The sequence below is a fragment of the Thermobia domestica genome, chromosome 11 (genome assembly GCF_964235325.1).
Source record: "Thermobia domestica chromosome 11, izTheDome1.hap1.1, whole genome shotgun sequence".
Lineage (NCBI taxonomy): Eukaryota > Metazoa > Arthropoda > Insecta > Zygentoma > Lepismatidae > Thermobia > Thermobia domestica.
The window spans coordinates 261,591,055-261,610,711 of record NC_137464.1 but is presented as its reverse complement, the minus strand read 5'-3'; the positions used below and the strand labels follow the sequence as shown (position 1 = coordinate 261,610,711).

General features: G+C 35.5%; 1 protein-coding gene across 5 annotated transcripts in view; it reads left to right on the top strand.

Moving 5' to 3' along the window:
- The window catches only part of LOC145665010 (klaroid protein-like), a 168,294-nt gene extending 150,984 nt beyond the window's left edge, over nt 1-17,310 (top strand). For all 5 annotated transcript variants that reach the window (XM_081732200.1, XM_081732197.1, XM_081732199.1 and 2 more), the window contains 3 exons: nt 10,492-10,659; nt 12,056-12,148; nt 14,806-17,310. In XM_081732200.1, the coding sequence (XP_081588326.1) occupies nt 10,492-10,659; nt 12,056-12,148; nt 14,806-14,922 (378 nt within the window). In that variant the 3' untranslated portion in view covers nt 14,923-17,310. The remainder of the gene's footprint in view (nt 1-10,491; nt 10,660-12,055; nt 12,149-14,805) is intronic.
- The last annotated feature ends 2,347 nt before the right edge of the window (nt 17,311-19,657 follow it).

Here is a 19,657-nt window from a genome sequence, read left to right as displayed (position 1 = left end):
AGAATTAGGAAGTGAGTTTGTTATTAAAATAGTCTTCTCAAACCGAAAGTGGTTTAAAGAAACCATTTCCGGTTTGATCATTGATCATCATAGATCGAAAAACGTAATACGTATTAAGATCCGGGTTTCAGTTTCGTAAGAACATATTTAATCTCTATTATTAACTCTCTAATAAAACCGGAAGTTGTTCATTCAACTATAATTTCTCGTTTCAATAAATATTGGTCTACATAGAGCAAGAGCGGTAGATGAAAGCAGTTTTCTCCATTCGGATAGCTCTCAAGTGTCTCAAAAGTGCAGTGGCGTAGTCAGGGGGGCTCACCCGCCTCAAACTCTCCCCATTAGTGTTGTAATGTTGAAAGTGGATTCTGCTTACATGAAGTATGTTCCATTTGTAATGTTAGAACTTTTCTTTTTAGTTTCCTTAGTAAGCATAAGGGAGCTTGTAGTTTTACTCCAGATGTAATTAAGTATGTGTGTATGTAGTACTTTATTCCTCGGTAACTACCAGCTAAATTTAAACCAAATTAGATGTACAAGTACCCAATCATCTAAGGAATAAAAATCACTACATGTGATGGCCGAGCTTGGTCGGCGATAGGCTCGGCTCGGCTTGCCTTGTATGTTCTATTTTATTTCTCCGTAACTACTGGCCAAATATCATCGAAATTTGGTGTGCAGATAGCCCATTATCCAAAGAATAAACATCTCTATAGTTGGTGGCCGACTCGGCAAAGGACAGGCTCGGTTCGGCTCTGTTTGTATGTTGTACTTTATTTCTCGGTAACTATTGGTCAGATTTAAATCAAATTTGGTTTCCAAGTATCGCTTAAGGAATAAAGATCATATATATTATGTCTGGGCTCGGTCGCCGACAGTCTCGACTCGACTTGTCTTGTACGTTGTATCTTCTTTTTCAGTAACTACTGGCCGAAATATTTTAAACAGGGACGCAAGTGGAATGCAGGACAAAAATGTCCTTTTCTCCTCTTGCCTTATGTTTTCTTACTTGCTTGACAAAAGTTATATTATTTTGCTTGGTGAATTCTTTTCCTTCAACCTTCAGAAAATCATGCTTTTGCAAAGCTCTGCTTTCTTTTAAGCCCCAAACAGATACATGATGGCAAAAAGTTTCGGAATGTGTTGCTATTTTCACTGCTCTCTTCTCATTTTAGATAGTGTATATTTACAACAAAGGGGGGAAGTGCACCTTTTTTGCAGTCCCTAAATCCGGCCCTGTATATATATATATATATATATATATATATATATATATATATATAGATAGATAGATAGATAGATAGATAGATACAGTGGCGGTTCCAGGATATGAACAAGGGAGGGACTAAACCATAGCTTGCAGTTTTATCCAGTGTAAAGCAGAGTTGAAGCCCATTTTAACCAGTGTATACCTGATCGTTAAGGGGGGACTATAGCTCCTATAGCCTTCCCTCGGATCCGCGCCTGTATACAAGGGCGCCGATTTCTCTGTAAAATGGGGGGCCTCATTTAGATGGAGAAGGCATATATGAGGATTTTAAAACAAATTGCATTCAAATTATTCCAAATATTATATATTCTTAAATACAATAAGGGGGCCCACATGTGCTTTGGGGGGGTCCCGGGTCCCCTTGGTCCCCCAGGATCGGCGCCCATGCCTTGAAACGGATGGATTCTTCTTCCAAGCAGTAGCTTTCACCTCTCTGCCACTCAAAACTATACAACGAAGAAAAGTCTAAATGTTTCTTATTTACCTATCTTTTGTTTTCTGGAAGGATAGGTTTCATTTCATTTTATATTATTTATCATACAAAAAAGACAGTGCAACGTTTCTGTGGTTAGAATGGATTAATTGTATGCAGGGGTGGCAAAAACCAAGTTTTCCTTGTTTGGTTTTTGAATAACTAGAATTTGGTTTACCTACTCCTTTATATATTTACCATACCTGTGTGTGCACGTGTGTGAAAAAAAAGAAAGAAAAAGTAAAAGAAAAACTAAAGAACTGCTTGATGGATCATCACCAAATTTGCTCAAAATATAGTCAAGAGTAAGGAATTTTATTTGTCATTAAAACTACCTACCCAAACCGGAAGTGATTTAAATAAACAATTTCTGGTTTGATCTTTGATCACCATAGATCGAAAACGGCAATATGTAGTGAGATCCGGTTTTCTGCTTCGTAAGAATATATTATTAACTCTATTATTAACTCTACTACAACCTACAATGGTTCAAATCAACTATAATTTCTGCTTTCAATAAATATTGATCTATATATAGCAAAAACGGTAAAAAAAAAAAAAAAATAGATGAAAACGGTTTCTTCCAATCGAGCAGCTCTCAAGCGTCTCAGGTGTACCTTTCATCTCTTCTTGTGATCTTCAATTGAAAGGTCGGTTTCAATAGTGATCTCCATAGAACAGGAATGAAGCGGGTTTTTGCTTTCTATTCAGCTTTCTAAAAATAACTACTATATTCTGTCTTCCAAAAGATGTGGAAATCAACTACTACCGATTTTAACTTTGATGGCTATAGAATAAAAACTGTAATAGATAAGAAGCGGTTTTCTACAATTTATTAGGCGTTCCAAGAATATATTTAGTCTCTAGTCTAATCTCTCTACTAAAACCGGAAGTGGTAGAAATCTACTACAATTTACAGTTTCAATATTAATTGTGAAAATATCGTACCACAGACACCAAACTCTTCTGCGTGATGTACACGTGGCACTGCTACTTGTTTTTGAACCATTTTCTTTATCTTGTGGATAATCGTGGCCTCTATTTTTTAAATAATAAAATAAGTCAAACTCGAGGTCATATGTAAACTAGTTTTACAAATGATTTACCAGTAGAGTACAAATTATTTACTAGTCTGCCCATTCATTACTGTTCAAGATTGAATAAGCCAAACCGAGTAGCGTGTCTGAACAAAGGAGTGAGTTAGGGAAGCTAATACATAAGATTATTTGCATGAATAAAACATACTTTATATTTGTAATAAGGGATAAAAAATCTTAAACATCTGAGAGGTTATTTGGTTCACACAGTTACAGTTAAGAAATTGATAAGAGAATAAGATAGATTGGGCTAGAGCCTAAGTTGGGATAAAGCGGGAAGTATAAAACATTTTTGTAATGAAAGTCTTGATTCTGAGCGAAAACAGCTAGTTGACCTTTGACCTCGAGTTGGACCGGTTTGCGGTCACTTCTTAAGATTGAGACCGAGATCAGTCGAATTAGCACCCTCAAGTTGCAGTTATTCATTTTTTTTTAAAGAAGGGGCCATGGCTACAAAACTTTTAATTTATTTAGATTACATATGGATAGAAATAAGTATTTTCTAGCCCGTTCTTATGTAACAGGGGGGTTATGAAGGACGGGACCTACAGTTTAAAGTGGGTTACAAACCATTACTCGGTTTGAATCGGAGAGAAATTGTCCTCTAGCTGGGCTCAAACCTGGGACCCCTGCCTGATTACAAAAGTGACAATTCTACAGACTCATCCACGGAGAACACCTGATAAAGATATATTGTACTGATATTGCATGTACTGTACTTGTGAACATTTTAAGAATCGCTTTACGAGAAGAGAAAAAAAACTGCACAAGTTAAATCAGTACAAAGTACAGAAGATATACTTTATTCCTCCAAGTTAGTTCACAGAGTCAAAAATTTAGCGACCTAATTTAATTTGCATATAAATATAAGAAGTGAATAAATATATGAATCAATTGAGTTCACTCTGGTTCTGAACCATTTATATTATTTTATTGGTTTAAATCAATTGTTTGTTTAACATACACATACAAATTCTATGAACTTCAATAGGAAAATAATTTTGGATCTTTGGATAATTTTAGCACCAATCGAGCTAACACTCGAGTCAAAGGTAATTTTCTCGAGTGGAGTTCCGAGCCGAGTCACTGTTTTTGACGTCGAGTTTCGAGTGAGTGGAGTTTGTTAAATGGCTCGCTCGTTCAGCTCGTTTTAACTCGTTTTGAAATAATGGTCTGATTAGACTGGAAAGCGAAAGCCATGAGAAATGTAAGCAGCAGTGTGAAATACTTTTAGTGTTGCTCACGACAAGGAACACTACTCGCATCTCGTCTCGTCTCGATAACGAGACGACAATATTTTTTTTATTTTTTATAACGAGACAGCCTCAAGTGTCATGAGCATCAATATAAGTATATACTGTAGCTCTTACTATCAAAGCTGAGATCTGCACGTTCGAATTTTTGAACTCAACCAGAAGCCCAACCCGAGTGGTGATGTCAATCGGCTCGGCACTCGGTTCAACTGAGTGAATAACTCGAGCCGGCTTGGATCAGATGAGCCATCGGCTCGGCCCAATTGAGCCAATGGCTTGAGCCATCTCGGTTGAGACGAGCCGTCGGCTGGCACAATTGAGCTTTTGGCCCGAGCTTGCTCGGTTGGGATGAGCTACCGACTCGGCTCAGATGATCCACCAACTCAGCTGAGATGAGCCATCGGCTCGAGCCAGCTCCGTTGAAACGAGTTCATCGCCTCGGTTCGACTCGGCTCAACTGAGCCGATTGCTCGAGTTGGCTCGGTTGGGTGAGCTGTTGGCTTGGCTCACTTCTCGGTTCGGTTTGATAGTGAATGAGCTATGAACCAAGCCGCTCGAGCCACTGACAACCCTAGACCCGAGCCGAGCAGTTTTGAACATGTTTGACCGGCGCCCTATAACTTTTAACAATTTTTGGCTTGAGCCTGAATACTTTCTTCTCCGGAACTCAAACCCAGATCCTCGTGAACAATGTCCTTGCCTCCTGAAGATTTCTCGGTGACCGAGATCGGAAGTCAACTAGTTTTTAGTATACAGGTACACCCGCCTACTTTCTTGGTTATACATGATGTTATAATAATAATAATAATAATAATAATAATAATAATAATAATAATAATAATAATAATAATAATAATATAAGTAGTAGTAGTATCATTGACCTATTATCTATGTTGGATACTTAAAAATAGTAATTAAAACTACACACGACTCGACTCGAGTCGAAACTCGACCTGAATTCGAGTCGAGTTGGAGGAAATTTTTCGAGCCGAGCTCAAAAATGTCTGCTTCGAGTCGAGTCGAGTTTCAAAGAAAACTCACTCGTATCCATCCCTACAGTGGAATAGATATAAAGTTCGTGACCCGAGGTCTCGCTATGTATGTTCACAGGGTGTTCGAAAACGACATCAAATTACTTAAGGAATTTAATCCTTACACGAGAACATAAAGTGAAAGTTACGGGTCACCGTACTAAAAACATTCTCGCTTAAATTTCTTAGGTTAAATCATATTATGTTGCTGTCAAATACAACAAAACTTTAAGGCGTTTTCGGAAAACTCCAAAATATTGCTCGAGTTGTTGCTTTCTTGTACCGTTACGACCAATTTTCTGTGGACAATATATCTGAAATAACGCGACTGTGCACCAAGGTTGGTCTATAGGCTTTTTCATGTTTTCGTCCGAGGATTCACATCCCGAAGTTATTTCCTGACACCATGTGTATATATTATATTTGCTTATTTTCGAGTAACAAGATCTAGAAATGTTCGAGGCCCTAGTTCCACTTATATTTATTACCATAATGAAAACTTTAAAAAATCGTTCACGTAGTCTAAATTATAGTGACATTACTATGTCCGTTCTTCATTAGCTTGGTTGGTTTGGTGGGTTTAGAGTTTATTGTCCCTTTCTGTACCGATGTTATAAGAGACGTGAGCCTTCAGTGGAATCCGAGTCCTTAGTGATCTGTTGATATTTCAAGGCTCTTCCGCCGGGTATCGAACCCGAGATCTGTGACCCAAAGTTGCGCGAGCTAGCCACTAGACAGACGAACGGGAAGGGTTATTGTATTTTTTTAGAATGTTACCTATGTATGTTTATTCACGGGAAAGTTGGTTCATCGGTTCAATCCATCGTTTCAATCTGTTGAATTTAGCTTGAAGTAAAGTTGATTTTTTTATTACATCCAGAAAAATATGTGTTGAATAGCTAATGTTGCCAGAAAGTAAAAGTAACTACCTGTCACGAATTTCAAATCCCAGTTACTAGAGGGAATTCTGTAGTTTGTATCCATGCAAACGTCTCATACAAACTTAGTGCTGCAAAGGAAAGCTAAATTTCAACCATGATCTGTATCAAATTGTTGATGCTCCTCTTCAAAGTATATACTCTCCCCTATTTTCTACTGTTGAGGCAGTGTTATTACAAAGAGTTGGAACGTACTAATATGAAATTAGTGGTTAGCAATAATTATCTAACTAGAGTTACTAGTAATGAAGAAATTGGCGTTCTCTACCTGATCTTTGCTTTCGCAGTATACATCATACAGCATGAAATCGCAAGAAGCAAATATTTCAAATTGTCTTGGAAGCAAATATTCTTTCTTTGTAACATTTACAGAAAATCTATCCGCTCTGCAGAAACGGAGGAAAGAAATGGGATGAGGGTGGCACCCCGCGGCGTTCTACCACACCCATTGGAAAAGGACTTCAGAGGGGGAGGGAAATACCTGCCTGTCAACAGGACATCTGTTCTCGAAGATCACATTGATAAACACAACCTTCAATATATAGTCCATTACAATGTTACTTTAAAAAGTTCATTACTCTTGATCTACGTCATTAAGCGTGAAATTGAAACAATCATTTCATTTCTATTGCTTTTCTGTATACGTATGAAAAATTTTAAGTTGTTACGTACCATATTTCGTTAGATATTCATGAAATAAAGTTTACATGTTATCTTATGGGGACTGAGAAACCAGTGGCAAAAGATATAACATCCCCTTAAAGATAACCTCCCGACATTCACTTTGTGGAACAACGAAAAAAGCTGGTAAAACCGGTCAGGGTAGCAGGCCACATGCTTTGAACCCAGGATCTCCCTTTTGCGAAAGAAGAACGCTAGCCACTAGGCTATGCTCGCTAGACATAATAATAATAATAATAATAATAATAATAATAATAATAATAATAATAATAATAATAATAATAATAACAATATAGTTTGATTCAATATAGTGAACAAATTGGGGATGTGCCTGGATTAAGAATCAGCAAACAACGGTGAAATATTCCAAAAATAATGCAGATTGATAGCCAGTGACGTGGCCATGCATCACACAATTTCCTAGCTATTTTGTGGGCTTTGTTTTAATAATAATAATAATATGATTTTCACAGGCTTGCGTCCACCATTCATGGAACACTTCTAACATAAATTAATCCTACTCTTGTTGTGGACAGCTAAGAGCGCTATGAAAACAAAGCAAGATGAAGAATGAAAGAGATTGTCTATTTTCCCTCCCCTTTGCTACTTTTGTCTCACTCTGTGCTTCCCCCTGACCCTGCTAAACCCCTTCCACCTGCCTTTTTCCTTGTATGTGACTGACTTCCTCCTATGATATTCTCAGAAATCGATCTCTTTCTTTCTCCCTGCCTCTACTTCATATTTGCAATAACAACATATGAAAGTGAACTATTCATTCTGCTTCACCACCTGAAGAACGAAATTCAGTGTGACCCTCTGAAGAACAATACAATAGATACCATGTCCGAGGAACTCTCCAAAGATCTGATAAGATCTGTAACTGATGAACACAATACCTTTACCAAACCTGTCTGGTCAACTGTGTTACTCATGTGGCAAATAGTATTTGTAACGAAATAGCTTCTGTTCCACACATTTTCGTTCCATTAGATACCCGCAGAGGAAAGAATCTCATTCAGCTGGTACCAGTTGTTGATTTTCTCCCACCAAGCGTGAAAGGAATACCCGAAACAGATTTGTTCCTTCAATTAGTTACGGTACAATAACGTTACATGCTCGAATAACGTTACGGTGTCGTAACAAAAATTGGTGGTATACCTTGTACCTACCTACATTAAATAACCAATAATTTTGTTACAGAGAACTATTTTCGTTACGTTACAGTTACGTTAAGTTATCCACCCCTGGTAGAAACTGGATGCAATTAGCTAAGGATAGAAGTCAGTGGAGAGCTTTTGTGAACGCGGCACTGAACCTCCGGGTTCCATAGGCCATAGAGTTAGTTAGTTAGTTAGTTAGTTATTTATTTATTTATTTATTTATTTATTTATTTATTTATTTATTTATTTATTTATTTATTTATTTGTTTTGTTTGTTTTTAATGTTCCTACTGTTTCAATCGCTGCCCTACGACCTTCTTTGGAGACTGGAGGTAAGGTTTCGAAGGTAAAGAGAATATCTTTAAGTTAAGAACCTTCGATAAAACTTTATTCTTAATCAAAAACATTATGCATAATACAACTGCACTGCGAGGTATGTTTTTACAACAGATTTACTATTGCATTACATTCATTTATAATTACTAGTTGGCGCCGCGGTGGCTCTGGTTCGATCCTAGCTCGCGCTAAATGGACTTCGAGGTAGACAAACACCGTATGTAAGGGTTTCGTCGAAATTCTCCCGTTTCCTACCACTTTCTTCCACCATTTCATTAATTTCTTATCACCTAGAGCGCTTACCCTCTGGTGCATAGGGTCGCTGGTTCGATCCGCAGCCAGGTAAGTTTGTAGTGGACAACAGTGTGTCCGTGGGTTTTCTTTAGATACTCCTGTTTCCTCCCACATTCTCATTCCACAAATTCTTTGATCATTCGCTTTCCTTAATCATTGTCTCTTTTAGCCTAATGGTCATAATCGTGGTACGTTACACTAAAAGATTTTATTTCATTTTCATTATTACTGGTCGTTCTCTCCAAATTGCCTGCACACTAGCGCTAACTATTAGCCGGGCTGTGAACTATTGGGAATTAGTCACTGATAAACTGAAACGTCTTGCATATATAACAAGGATTAGAATATCTTAATACAGTTAGACCTTCATAACTTGAACTCTGCATGACGCTCAATATTAAAATGACCTCTGTAAGTCGAATGTTTAAAAAAATTCGACCTCTATAAGTCTAATTTTAAGGGTTTCATAATCGTATTTAAAAACCTCGGTAAGTCGACCTTTCGTATCTGCGAACGTCGACAAGTCGAAGTTCGCCTCTATAAGTCTAATTTCTCTTGATGTGACCTCGATAAATCGAAGAAGTAGCTCTATGCTTTTACTTAATTATCATTGTTGCTAGTCCTGTCATTATCACTAATGTGTACTGCAATTGTTTTACTCATGTCTGGTATTTTATTTTTACTACTATACTTATTTAATTTAAGAAACTTTCACTACTTTGTGTTGTAGGGGTTGAATGAACAAAACTTCGAGCTAAAGAGGTTATATAGTCACTTTTCATGAGGAACGTGGAACCTCGTTATCTCGAATTTTTATCTGTTTTCTTTAGCGTTATCTGGGTTCCACTGTATTTTCATCTAGATGCATATGCAGCCCTGACTTCTGTTGTCGCTATATGGTTAGCTGGCGCGTCTTTGGCATGGGAGACCCGGATACAATTCTGGTGGGAGTTCATGTGTTTCAGATCTCACATTAAGCTGTAGGTCCACGTCTCATATAGCCTCGCTGCTGAAAGGGACGCTAAACTCTAGTCCAAAGGTTCTCAACCTTTTGCACAGTCGTAACACGGCAGCTCGCGTACCACAGATTGAGAAATTCTGTTCTAATCCATCCAGTTGATGTAGGCTGCAAATGTTAAAATATTAGCGTCACTCTCAGATTGATATGTTTTTGCATTATAAATATATCAATATTATTCCGGAAATCCATTTCACCAATATGTATTAGATTGTCTATTGCCAATCTGAGATACGTATAAATTAACTATACTGAATAAACAAACCAAGGTAGTTGATAACATTCTATAATATAATAGTAATGAATAATGCTGAATAATTTAATAACGTTGTGTTAGTTCGTTGTAGTTCAGTGTAATTAGTTTATACATATTACAGATTTAAAATGGAGATTGTGATATAAGTAGTGAAATGCAAAAGTCTTTAAAACGAAATCTTTGTTTAACGACCCACGATTAATACCCTTTAGGCTAAAGGAGACTATGATTAAGGCAATTGAATAATGATGAAAGAATTTGTGGAATGAGAAAGTGGGAGGAAACGGGAGTGCCCCGAGAAAACCCGAACACAATGTTGTCCACCACAAAATTACGAGGCCGGTGATCGAACCAAGGAACCCATGTACCAGATGTAAGCGCACTAGCACGGATCTACCATACACCCCATCTTTCAGCGCAAGAGTTATAATATTTCTTTTGCCTAGTTTTATCGAAGTTAGTGTAGAAGGGTTCTTAACTTCAGGTACAGGTAAGAAGATAAGAAAATACTTTTTCTGTCAAAACCTGACTTAGAATTTCCAAAGAAGATCGCAGGAAGCAACTCAAGTTATAGAAGTGTAGAAGATACAAAGGTAATATAAAAATACGTGGATATTTGATGAATACTTGCGCAATAGAATGCATTCCTTGCTCTCAATTTGAAATTCTTTGTCGTATGTTTCAGCCGGGCGTCCATCCTGGTGAGTGTTGGGCTTTCAAAGGCTCTCAGGGCTATGTGGTCATTCAACTGTCAGGCAAAGTGAAAGTCACAGCGTTCAGTCTTGAACACATTCCAAAGTCATTATCACCTACAGGAAACATCGATTCTGCTCCCAAGGATTTCTCTGTCTGGGTAACTTCAGCTTTCTTCTTTTATATTGTGTTCGTAATAGTAGAGATAGACTTTTACTACAACATAGAAGATAAGACAAGCCTTAACTTAGTCTTTAATAATCTCATTAGTTGTTAGCAATAGCTTTGGAACCGGAAACCCACGTCCTGTATGCAAAAGAAAAGTAAGTATATTCAAAGTTATTATATGAGAAATAAAATAATCAGCTGAGTGTTCTGTGCTCTATATCCTCTATAGCTGTGAATTCGGAAAAAAAAGTACTACTGGGTTGCGACTCAAAAGTTCGTATAATTCTATTTTTCTAAACTTTTTTTTTTTTTTTACTTAGACTTTTTATTTATGGTGCAATATGGGAGGCTTATAGGGTTCTATAATAACTGATTAAGTATCAAAAAAAGCATTTTTTTTTAATCGACAGTTGTCAAAAATGAGTCAAAAAATGCATTAAAAGAATCGAAACTTCCTGTGTCATTAGAAACTGCTTTGTCATTAGGTACATTATTTCTTGGAAATATCACGAAGTCCAAAGTAAAGAAAAAATAGCTGTGATAGTGATTGTTGAGTTCTTCTGTATTCAGGCAAGTCTGGCATTGTTCTTTGAGTCACATTAGAAACTTCAAGAACTCTTGGGAACAATTTACAATTTCGTGCACTACTTCGCTGTCAACTGTCTCTTTAAGTTGAATCGTGCTTTATTTACGGAGAAGAAAATAATTGTGCACCCGTAATTTTTATTTACAAAGTAGACACTTTTTCTGCGGCCATAATTTTTGTGTAGATGTTAGTTAATCTTTCTGCACCCCGCATTTTCTTTCTTCGACATTGCTGCAGCGTCGCCTGTTCTGCTTTGGGGGGGTTCCGGCATACTATTATGGTGCGCTGACAAGTATGTTGCCCAATCCTCGTTACGTATATACTGAAGTTTAATCTATGAGTTCCAAAGTTATTGTTAAAAAATATGCGTAGGAGATAGATATCTACTGTTGCTTGTGACTGGAGTCTTTTTCCATAAACTGTTGACTTATTTAATAATAATAATAATTGTTTGATGATACATAGTGAGTATCGTTAAGTGTTCTCCGAATACCGTTCAATGAATTTGTTGCGTAGGTGTGTGCAGAGAGAGGAATTGGATGAGTTTATCTGTTAACAAGAAAGAAAAATTAAGATAATGGAGGACATAGCATTGTACTGACTACGCGTCGCCCAATTGAATGTTGCTCTTTTGGTGGAATTCAGTCAGTACTCACAGTTAATGAAATACTGCTCGGAAGATGTGGTGTAGTTTTTGTTTTGTTTCGTTTAATGATGCCATTCGATTTAATTTCTAATATATTGTGGAAAAACATCAAAGAAACGTAATGATTGTATAAAAATAATTATTCTCGTATTTCAGGGCTTAAAACATGAGAAGGACATGGATCCATTGATGCTTGGAAAATATAAATACGATCAAAATGGCAAACCCCTGCAGTACTTTATTGTAAAAGTAAGTAGTTTACCCCATTACACTTGTAATGTTTAAGATTTTCTAAGTTATTGAATATAAAATTCAGTATCATTATTGCCCAGTCCAAATTAGGTTGTTAGGAAGCGAAATACAGGTTAAGTTAAAATTGTGTATTTACTTTGATTTTTACTGTTGACGAAATACTTAATATGTATTCTTGGTTAGATAAGTGTATGATAGTTCGATATTTCGAATGCATGCTGAGGGCTGCATGGTGGTCAGCGGTAGAGCACTTACCTCTCGTGCATGGAGTCCGTGATTCAATCCCCGGCTAAGTAAGTTTGCGAAGGATAATACCGTGTCCGTGGATTTTCTCTGGATACTCCCGTTTCCTCCCACAGTCTCATTCCACCATTTCTTCCATCGTCATTCATTTGTCTTATCATCCGTCTCCCTTAGCGTAACAGACAAAAACGTGGGATGTTAAACTGAAAGATTTCATTTTCGAATGCTTGCTGGCTCTCCCATCAGCGGGGTGATATTGAAGTGAAGTTCCTAAGGCTTATTTGTTTACTACTTTACCCAAAGAGATAGCTTCTTCTTGCAAAAACAAAATAAACGTTTTCAAGATGATCGCATTAGTTTCAAATGAAATCAGACTTGCTTTAACTTTGACAGTTGTGTCCACATGGATAAATTTGACTGGTCTTTTGCTAGAATAAACTTCACTGTTGGTACAAGAGTAACTAATGTAGTATAAATAAGGCGTGCACAATGCGAATAACGATAAGCACACAAAGACGAAACAGAATCCCTGATTAAGTAACTATGGTACACGCACTCATATAAATCATAAAACAACCCGGCGGGAGCTCTTGTGGTTCGGATTCCATGTTAAGTTTTAGGTCCACGTCTCATGTGGCCTCGCTGCTGAACGGAACACTAAACTTTAAATTTAAAAAAATGAAAAATTAAAACAATTTCAAATGTTTTGAAAGTCTAAGGAACCTCACTCTTACCCTTCCTTTTCCTGTTCCTCTTGATTGATAGCCGGCAGGCATATAAAATATGGATGAATCTTCATACGCTCACCTAATCAAGAACACTTAACAAGTATTTTTTTAATAATCATGATCTGTTCACATTGTATCTAAATTTTAATACCATTAATATTATGTACGTACGTTAGTAATACATTTAGAATATACTAGCATCAATTACCTGCTTCGTTGGGTGAAATTAAGAAAAAAATAGCAATATGTTCCTTTTTGTATATCTCCCCCTCCCCTCCCACTAATTGCAGGGCTGCATTTGGATTTAAACGCCATCAGAAGTAGGGTGTCTATATCTGTCATGAAAATGTCACGAAATCAGAAAACGGTCATGAAAAAGTCACGAAATTTAGCTTTTGGGTCACGATTTTTTTTTTTTTTTTTTTTTTAATCTATACAAATATAAATGCAGACCGGAAAATTTTCTTCTATAAAACGTCAAAATTCACCACCAACAATGTCTATGGTCGGCTTTAGACGCTACCAAATCGCAACCAAAGTATGCTTCTATCGCATGCATGAAAATTCGGTCTAATTTGCACCCAAATTCGCTCTTGAGAATGTTACGAAATTTTATGGTTTGGTAAAGAAAAGGTCACGAAATTTCATTTTGAAATTTTAGTAGACAGCCTGAGAAGTGACACTGTTCATCTCAGCGACCTGAAAATCTATAGATTCGGCACTAATATCGGCCATTTTCTACCATATATATATATATATATGTATCCCTCCCACTCTCCCAAGCTGCAGGGCTAAATTTGGATTTTCTTGTGCATAATCGAAAGTTTAGATACAATAAAAAGTTAGGTTTGGCTGTGAAAAATTCTCGAAAAAGTAAAATGACTGGACGGAAAATCTGCTTTTGTCTAACATCGAAATTTTGGACATACATGTACAAAGAAAATTAATTTCAACTTGATTTTCTCAGAAACAGAAATTAAAAATCATAATAAAGATTAAAAGATTACAACAGGGGAATACGTCAAGATTATGTACGTATGTTCACAAATTTCCAAATATATTTTCTATATATAGCATTTTGTTGTTCACGTTTCTCCAATTGAAATCCGACGCTACCAACAAATTGTCGCAAGAAAACCTGGAACTTCGTAAAAGAAAAATTGGATGGTAGCTCAGTGGTAGAGTATTTACCTCTCGGATATGTGGGGTCTCTGGTTCGATCTCCGGCCAAGTAAAGTTGTGGTGTACATCATCATCATGTCTGAGAGTTTTCTCGGGGTACTCCCGTTTCCTCCCTCCTGATCCCACCAATTCTTCCATCATCATTCACTTGCCTTAATCATTCTAAAAGGCATAATCGTAGGACGTTAAACTGAAAGATTTGTCTGCTCATCTGTTTACTAAGAAGAAGAGGGTTAAAATTGGAAGTGACTTAGATAAATAGCACTTCGGAAATTTATTTTTGGAACTGAAACAGCTATAGGTTTCAAAGGAAGCCCTCTATGTTATATATTCATTTAATTAATTTATTTATTTTTAGCATGTCTGTTAGAGAATATTTACTTTGATTTGATGGAATCCACTTCCTACAGATTGACAAGTGTTATTTTTCCGTAGGCTCTATGTATATAGGATATAAATTTTTAAGACTGAAACCTTAACATCTGTTGTATTTCTTTGCAGGACCCCGACGTGGAACCGTTTCAGGTGATTGAGTTAAGAATCGAATCGAATCATGGGAATGTGGATTACACGTGCCTTTACAGATTCCGAGTTCATGGCGTCCTTATGGAATCGTAGGATTTTTAATTTATGGTTCCTCAGATTCCTATATTGAAAGTATTTTTTTTCTGTGAGAATTTAGTCAGTTGATATCGTGTGCTAAAAATGTAAATACTATTGTGGACGTAACGACGAAAGAAGATGATAATGACGTTTAACAGAACGCTGCTAAATGTTTAAAACAAAAAGTTGTATTTTTTATACACAGGTACCTGTGACTATGTTCAGTATCGAGAAAAAAGATGGATAGGTCAATCAGTTACCAGCAATTAAGCACTAACTAAACCCTATGTTAATTACTAATTCAACTTAAGTATTGTAGATTAAATGTGTTTAGTTTTAACATGTTCTAAGTACAAATTTAGAAGTCGTTTTAGTATAGCACACCAGATGTTTTTAGACCTAATATTATTGTAGGTATTAGAAGACAATGAATCATGAAAATGTGAATATGATTGATTGCATATGTGTGCAGAATGTACGTATATATTCCTTTGAATATTGAATGCGTATCTGTGTGTGTGTAAGTACGATAATTATAAGATAGTTTGTAAATATAAACGCACTCATATGTATATATATTTTTTTTTTTTTTTTTTACTGTTACATATCAGAATTTTTCTGTTTTCTGCACTTCCCTGTGCCTTTGTGACTGTACGAACATTATGCACGTACACTTTTAGTTCATTTTCTAATGTCTAAAGTGAAAAATGAAAAAAAGAATACTTTTCTTAGGATAAATTTTCACTTTTTTGTAATTTTCAAGGTAACTTCTGAAGATAATCGGCTCTATACCCGTAACTTTTTGTTGAGTTAGGTGACGTGAGTGGAATGTTTGTTGAATTGACAGCATTCATCAGGAAGATTTGTGTAGCAAGCTAAACTGTGTGATGATTTATGTGTAGCATAATAATTGCCTTTTTTTCTCCGTACATATTTTATAACTGTATTTTTAAGTCAACTATGTTGATGATTTTCGAAGATTTTTGAAGTGAAGTCCTTTGAAAAGCAACAAATTGAACTGTCTAAAGTCAGATTGTATAGATATTAGATAAGTTAAGAAGCCCCAAAGCAGAACGTTTTTCAACTTTCTGCGACAGATTACGAAAAATCCAAAATCTTCCTGCAAGCATTTTAGTAATGGTGTATTAAAATTATAACATAAAATTTTCAAGCGCATAAAAGCAAAAAAGTTTTTACAAATCTGTTTTCCTCTTTCCCCCCCCCCCCCCCCTTACAGGCTTGTTGTTTCTGGAGAAACATACAGGGAGCGTATAGGGCTGTATAATAACTGAATAAGTAACCAATCAAGAAATCCCAACATATATTTACTCAAAGAAGTACAGATACTTACTTGGTGTTTTTTTTTTCTTCTTCTTTTTTACATCTTAAAACATGGCGATGAATCATTTGTCTCCTTAAATCTTTCATACAATTTTGAATGTCACCTCCTTAGACATTAATTTGTCTCCAGAAATAGGCTTGAAATGATTGTGGTTGACTACCATATTTCTGAGAAAGCAATTTTCAAAAATTTCCTGTTTCCCTTGTAACCAGAAGATGGTCCATTTATCTGGATGTAAGCCAACATACCAGTTGTGATAATCTCTTCAAACGAAAAATCGTTGGCTGCTGAGCGGTTAGCCATAAGGACTTCCAACTTTCACGAGTCGTTCTGAGGTAGCCATTTTCTAGTTATTAAGAAATGCGCAATGACTTAGAAAGCATTCTGCCACCAGACAGCTGTCTGCTAGGGTCCCGACTCTGATGCGTACGTATCGCCCAGTATTCAAGTTCGCGCCTTTGAAGTTGATCGGTAGATTATATCAAACGTTGAATTATTTTGAATTGCGTTTTATTTACGGAGAAGAAAATCTTTTCTGCAACCGTAATTTTTATTTATGGAGTAAACAGTCTTTTTGAGGCAGTAATTTTTTGTTTAGTGATTAGCCAATCTTTCTGCAGCCCACATTTCCTTTCTGCGACATTGTTGTACCGTCACCTATTTTTCTGCTTTGGGGTTACAAGTAATTAAATAATTGGCTTATTTATTGACAGTACTGATTGCTAAGTAATCGGATAAAAATAATAGTCATTTTTCATAACGAGATGAAACTGACCATGTTTACGCATAATATCACTTGTAACTGCATAAGAATTCCCATGATATAACTGAATAACACTTCACAATACGAATCCATACAACGCTATGTGGATAAAAGAATGTTGATTGTTGATATGAATGTATCTTTATTGTTCCTGATTGCATAATATGTGTAAAAGGCTTCTTTTCATAGTGTAATTTTATAAATGGTCATTATATCTTTTTAATTTTTTCTTAAGATTTAAGGAAGTATTTGCCCTTTGATTATTATAGTTATTTTTCTGTGTAAACTTTTTTTTAAATATTTAATTGTAAACAAATCAGTAATTAACTGATAATATATCGTATAACATTTCCATCGTCTCGAGGATATATCACGACCTCACAACATATACAATTAAAATATGAAAAAATAAAAGTAGCATAATCTAATTTGTTCTACAACTTTCGTGTCGCTTTGTGTTATTCTACATAAATATTATGTGTACTTGAAAGGAAAAGTCACATATTCATAAATTACCTTTAACATATATTTCTTTCAGACATTCTGTCAAAGAATTAAAATAAAAGGCGGAGTTTTTTCTTTCTGTGAATAGGGATACTGAAATTCCTATTTTTCATAGTTTTGGTTTATAGTTTTTTTTTTTTTTTTTTTTTTTTTTTTTTTTAAATTTCTCCATATTGATCGTAAATTGTCTGCATGTGCGGATGTGTATATTAATATAGACCAAAGATTTTTTTTTTTTAATGTGTAGTTATCATTTTTGATATATGTATATTTGTTTATAACATCAATTTTGTTTTCCCGCCCAAAAAAACTTAATATTTTATAAAAGACTTCTGTATTTTTTTGAGTTTGTATAAATTTGTGAACAAATTCAGAAAGTCTGTACGTTTTGATAAGTTTCTTTGTTGTGACTAGTGTAAAAGAAAAATGGCGAAAATAGTTATATTTAAAGAAAATAACAAGGCGTTTTTCCCGTTCGCGGGTAATTGTATATTTGTGCATTGTTAATTGTAGCTGTAAATACCTGTTATACGGAATAAGTTTTTTTTTCCCCTATACTGAAAGAGATTTTCACATGTAAAATTATCTGCTTCATAGACTAACGTTCTTAAAATTCAGAATTTACACATGGAAGGAAGATGTTTTCTTTTCAATTTTTAGCTCGTAGCATGTACATTTCAATTTTAAAAAAATATGAAAAGAAAATTTGATTTGGGTAAAATATATCTGTACATGCGCTTCTGATTATTCTCCCCCCCCCCCCCTATCATCACCTTACGTTAAAAAATGTTTAAGAAAATACCGTGCCATAAAAATCTGAGAGTCAAAAGTAAGGACTGCCTTAATTAATGTTCTTAACTGATATCATTAACAGCTATAGCAGCGTACTAGACAATAGTTCGAATCTTCTTTAGTGCTATTTTTATGTAAAACATAAAAAAGATAAAATGTTAACGTTAATTAGCTTAGTAGTTGCTGGTAATTTCAAATTTTTGGAATGCTTTAACCGAGGAAGAAATACAATAAAAAATGTTTTTAAAAAATGGAAATAGTTTTTTTCCTAACGTAAGTGATGCAGAAAGCGTTAAATGAATCGTATCATTTGTTCTTTTTGAGTTTTGCTAATTGATTGTAATATTGTAATGGATGAATATTGCTAGTAATTTGTAAAGATTATTCTGGTAAATAGACCAAAGATAAAATGGTTCAAATTTGTTAAGCATAATAATCAGATATAAGTGATAAATTGAAAAAGTGGTTATAGAAATTTAAAAGAAAGTTCAAAACTTTATTCTTCGCAATAAACAAGGTTGAATTCCTATAATTTTGTGTATTATTTTGAAAAATGTTGGACATTTCATTTAAAAGAAGTGTAGCGTAAAACCTTAATAAATAGGTAATGTCTCCGTGAGTATGTATAAAGGTAATTATTGTGAGGTATAGTGTAGTATACATAGATAAATGTATACTAAACACCCGCAATTTTACAACTTTACAAATGTAGATTACAAAGAGAACTTGTGCATCTTTGTCAGCAGAGAAAATGGTCTGTCCAATAAATACGTGAAATCTCATAAACACTGTATTTTACAAAACTAGAGTAAATCAGTCTTATACCCGTCAAAATACTCCCTATTTGTAGCAATACATTTGTCCCACCTCCGTGTCCATTGTTAGAAACATCCCTGGAAGTCTTCAGAAGAACTCAGGCTCTTCATATACCTTTTTTATTTCACGTTTTATCGTCTCCACGCCGTCCCTGCATGATAATTTTACATTTCGGAAACAAAAATAAATCGCAGGGGGCTATATGTGGTGAGTAGGGAGGACGATGTAGCGTTGTGATCGAATTACGGGTTACGAATTGAGAAACTTGCGGACACTTAGGGACAATTTTTGCACACACGTTTCTCAACTCTCAAATGTTCCCTTAAAATCGTGAGAGATGATTTCCCTAAATTCAGTTGATCAGCAGTCATCCGGACAGTTCGGTCGTCCTGGCTTTGCCTCATCCTTGCAGTCTTTACGGCTCTCATGGAAACGCTTAATCCACTTAAAAAAAAAATCTTCAGTGCGTTGTTTCCATAAACAATTCTCAACATTCCACGTATTTCCTGAGTCTCTTTTCGCAGTTTAACCGA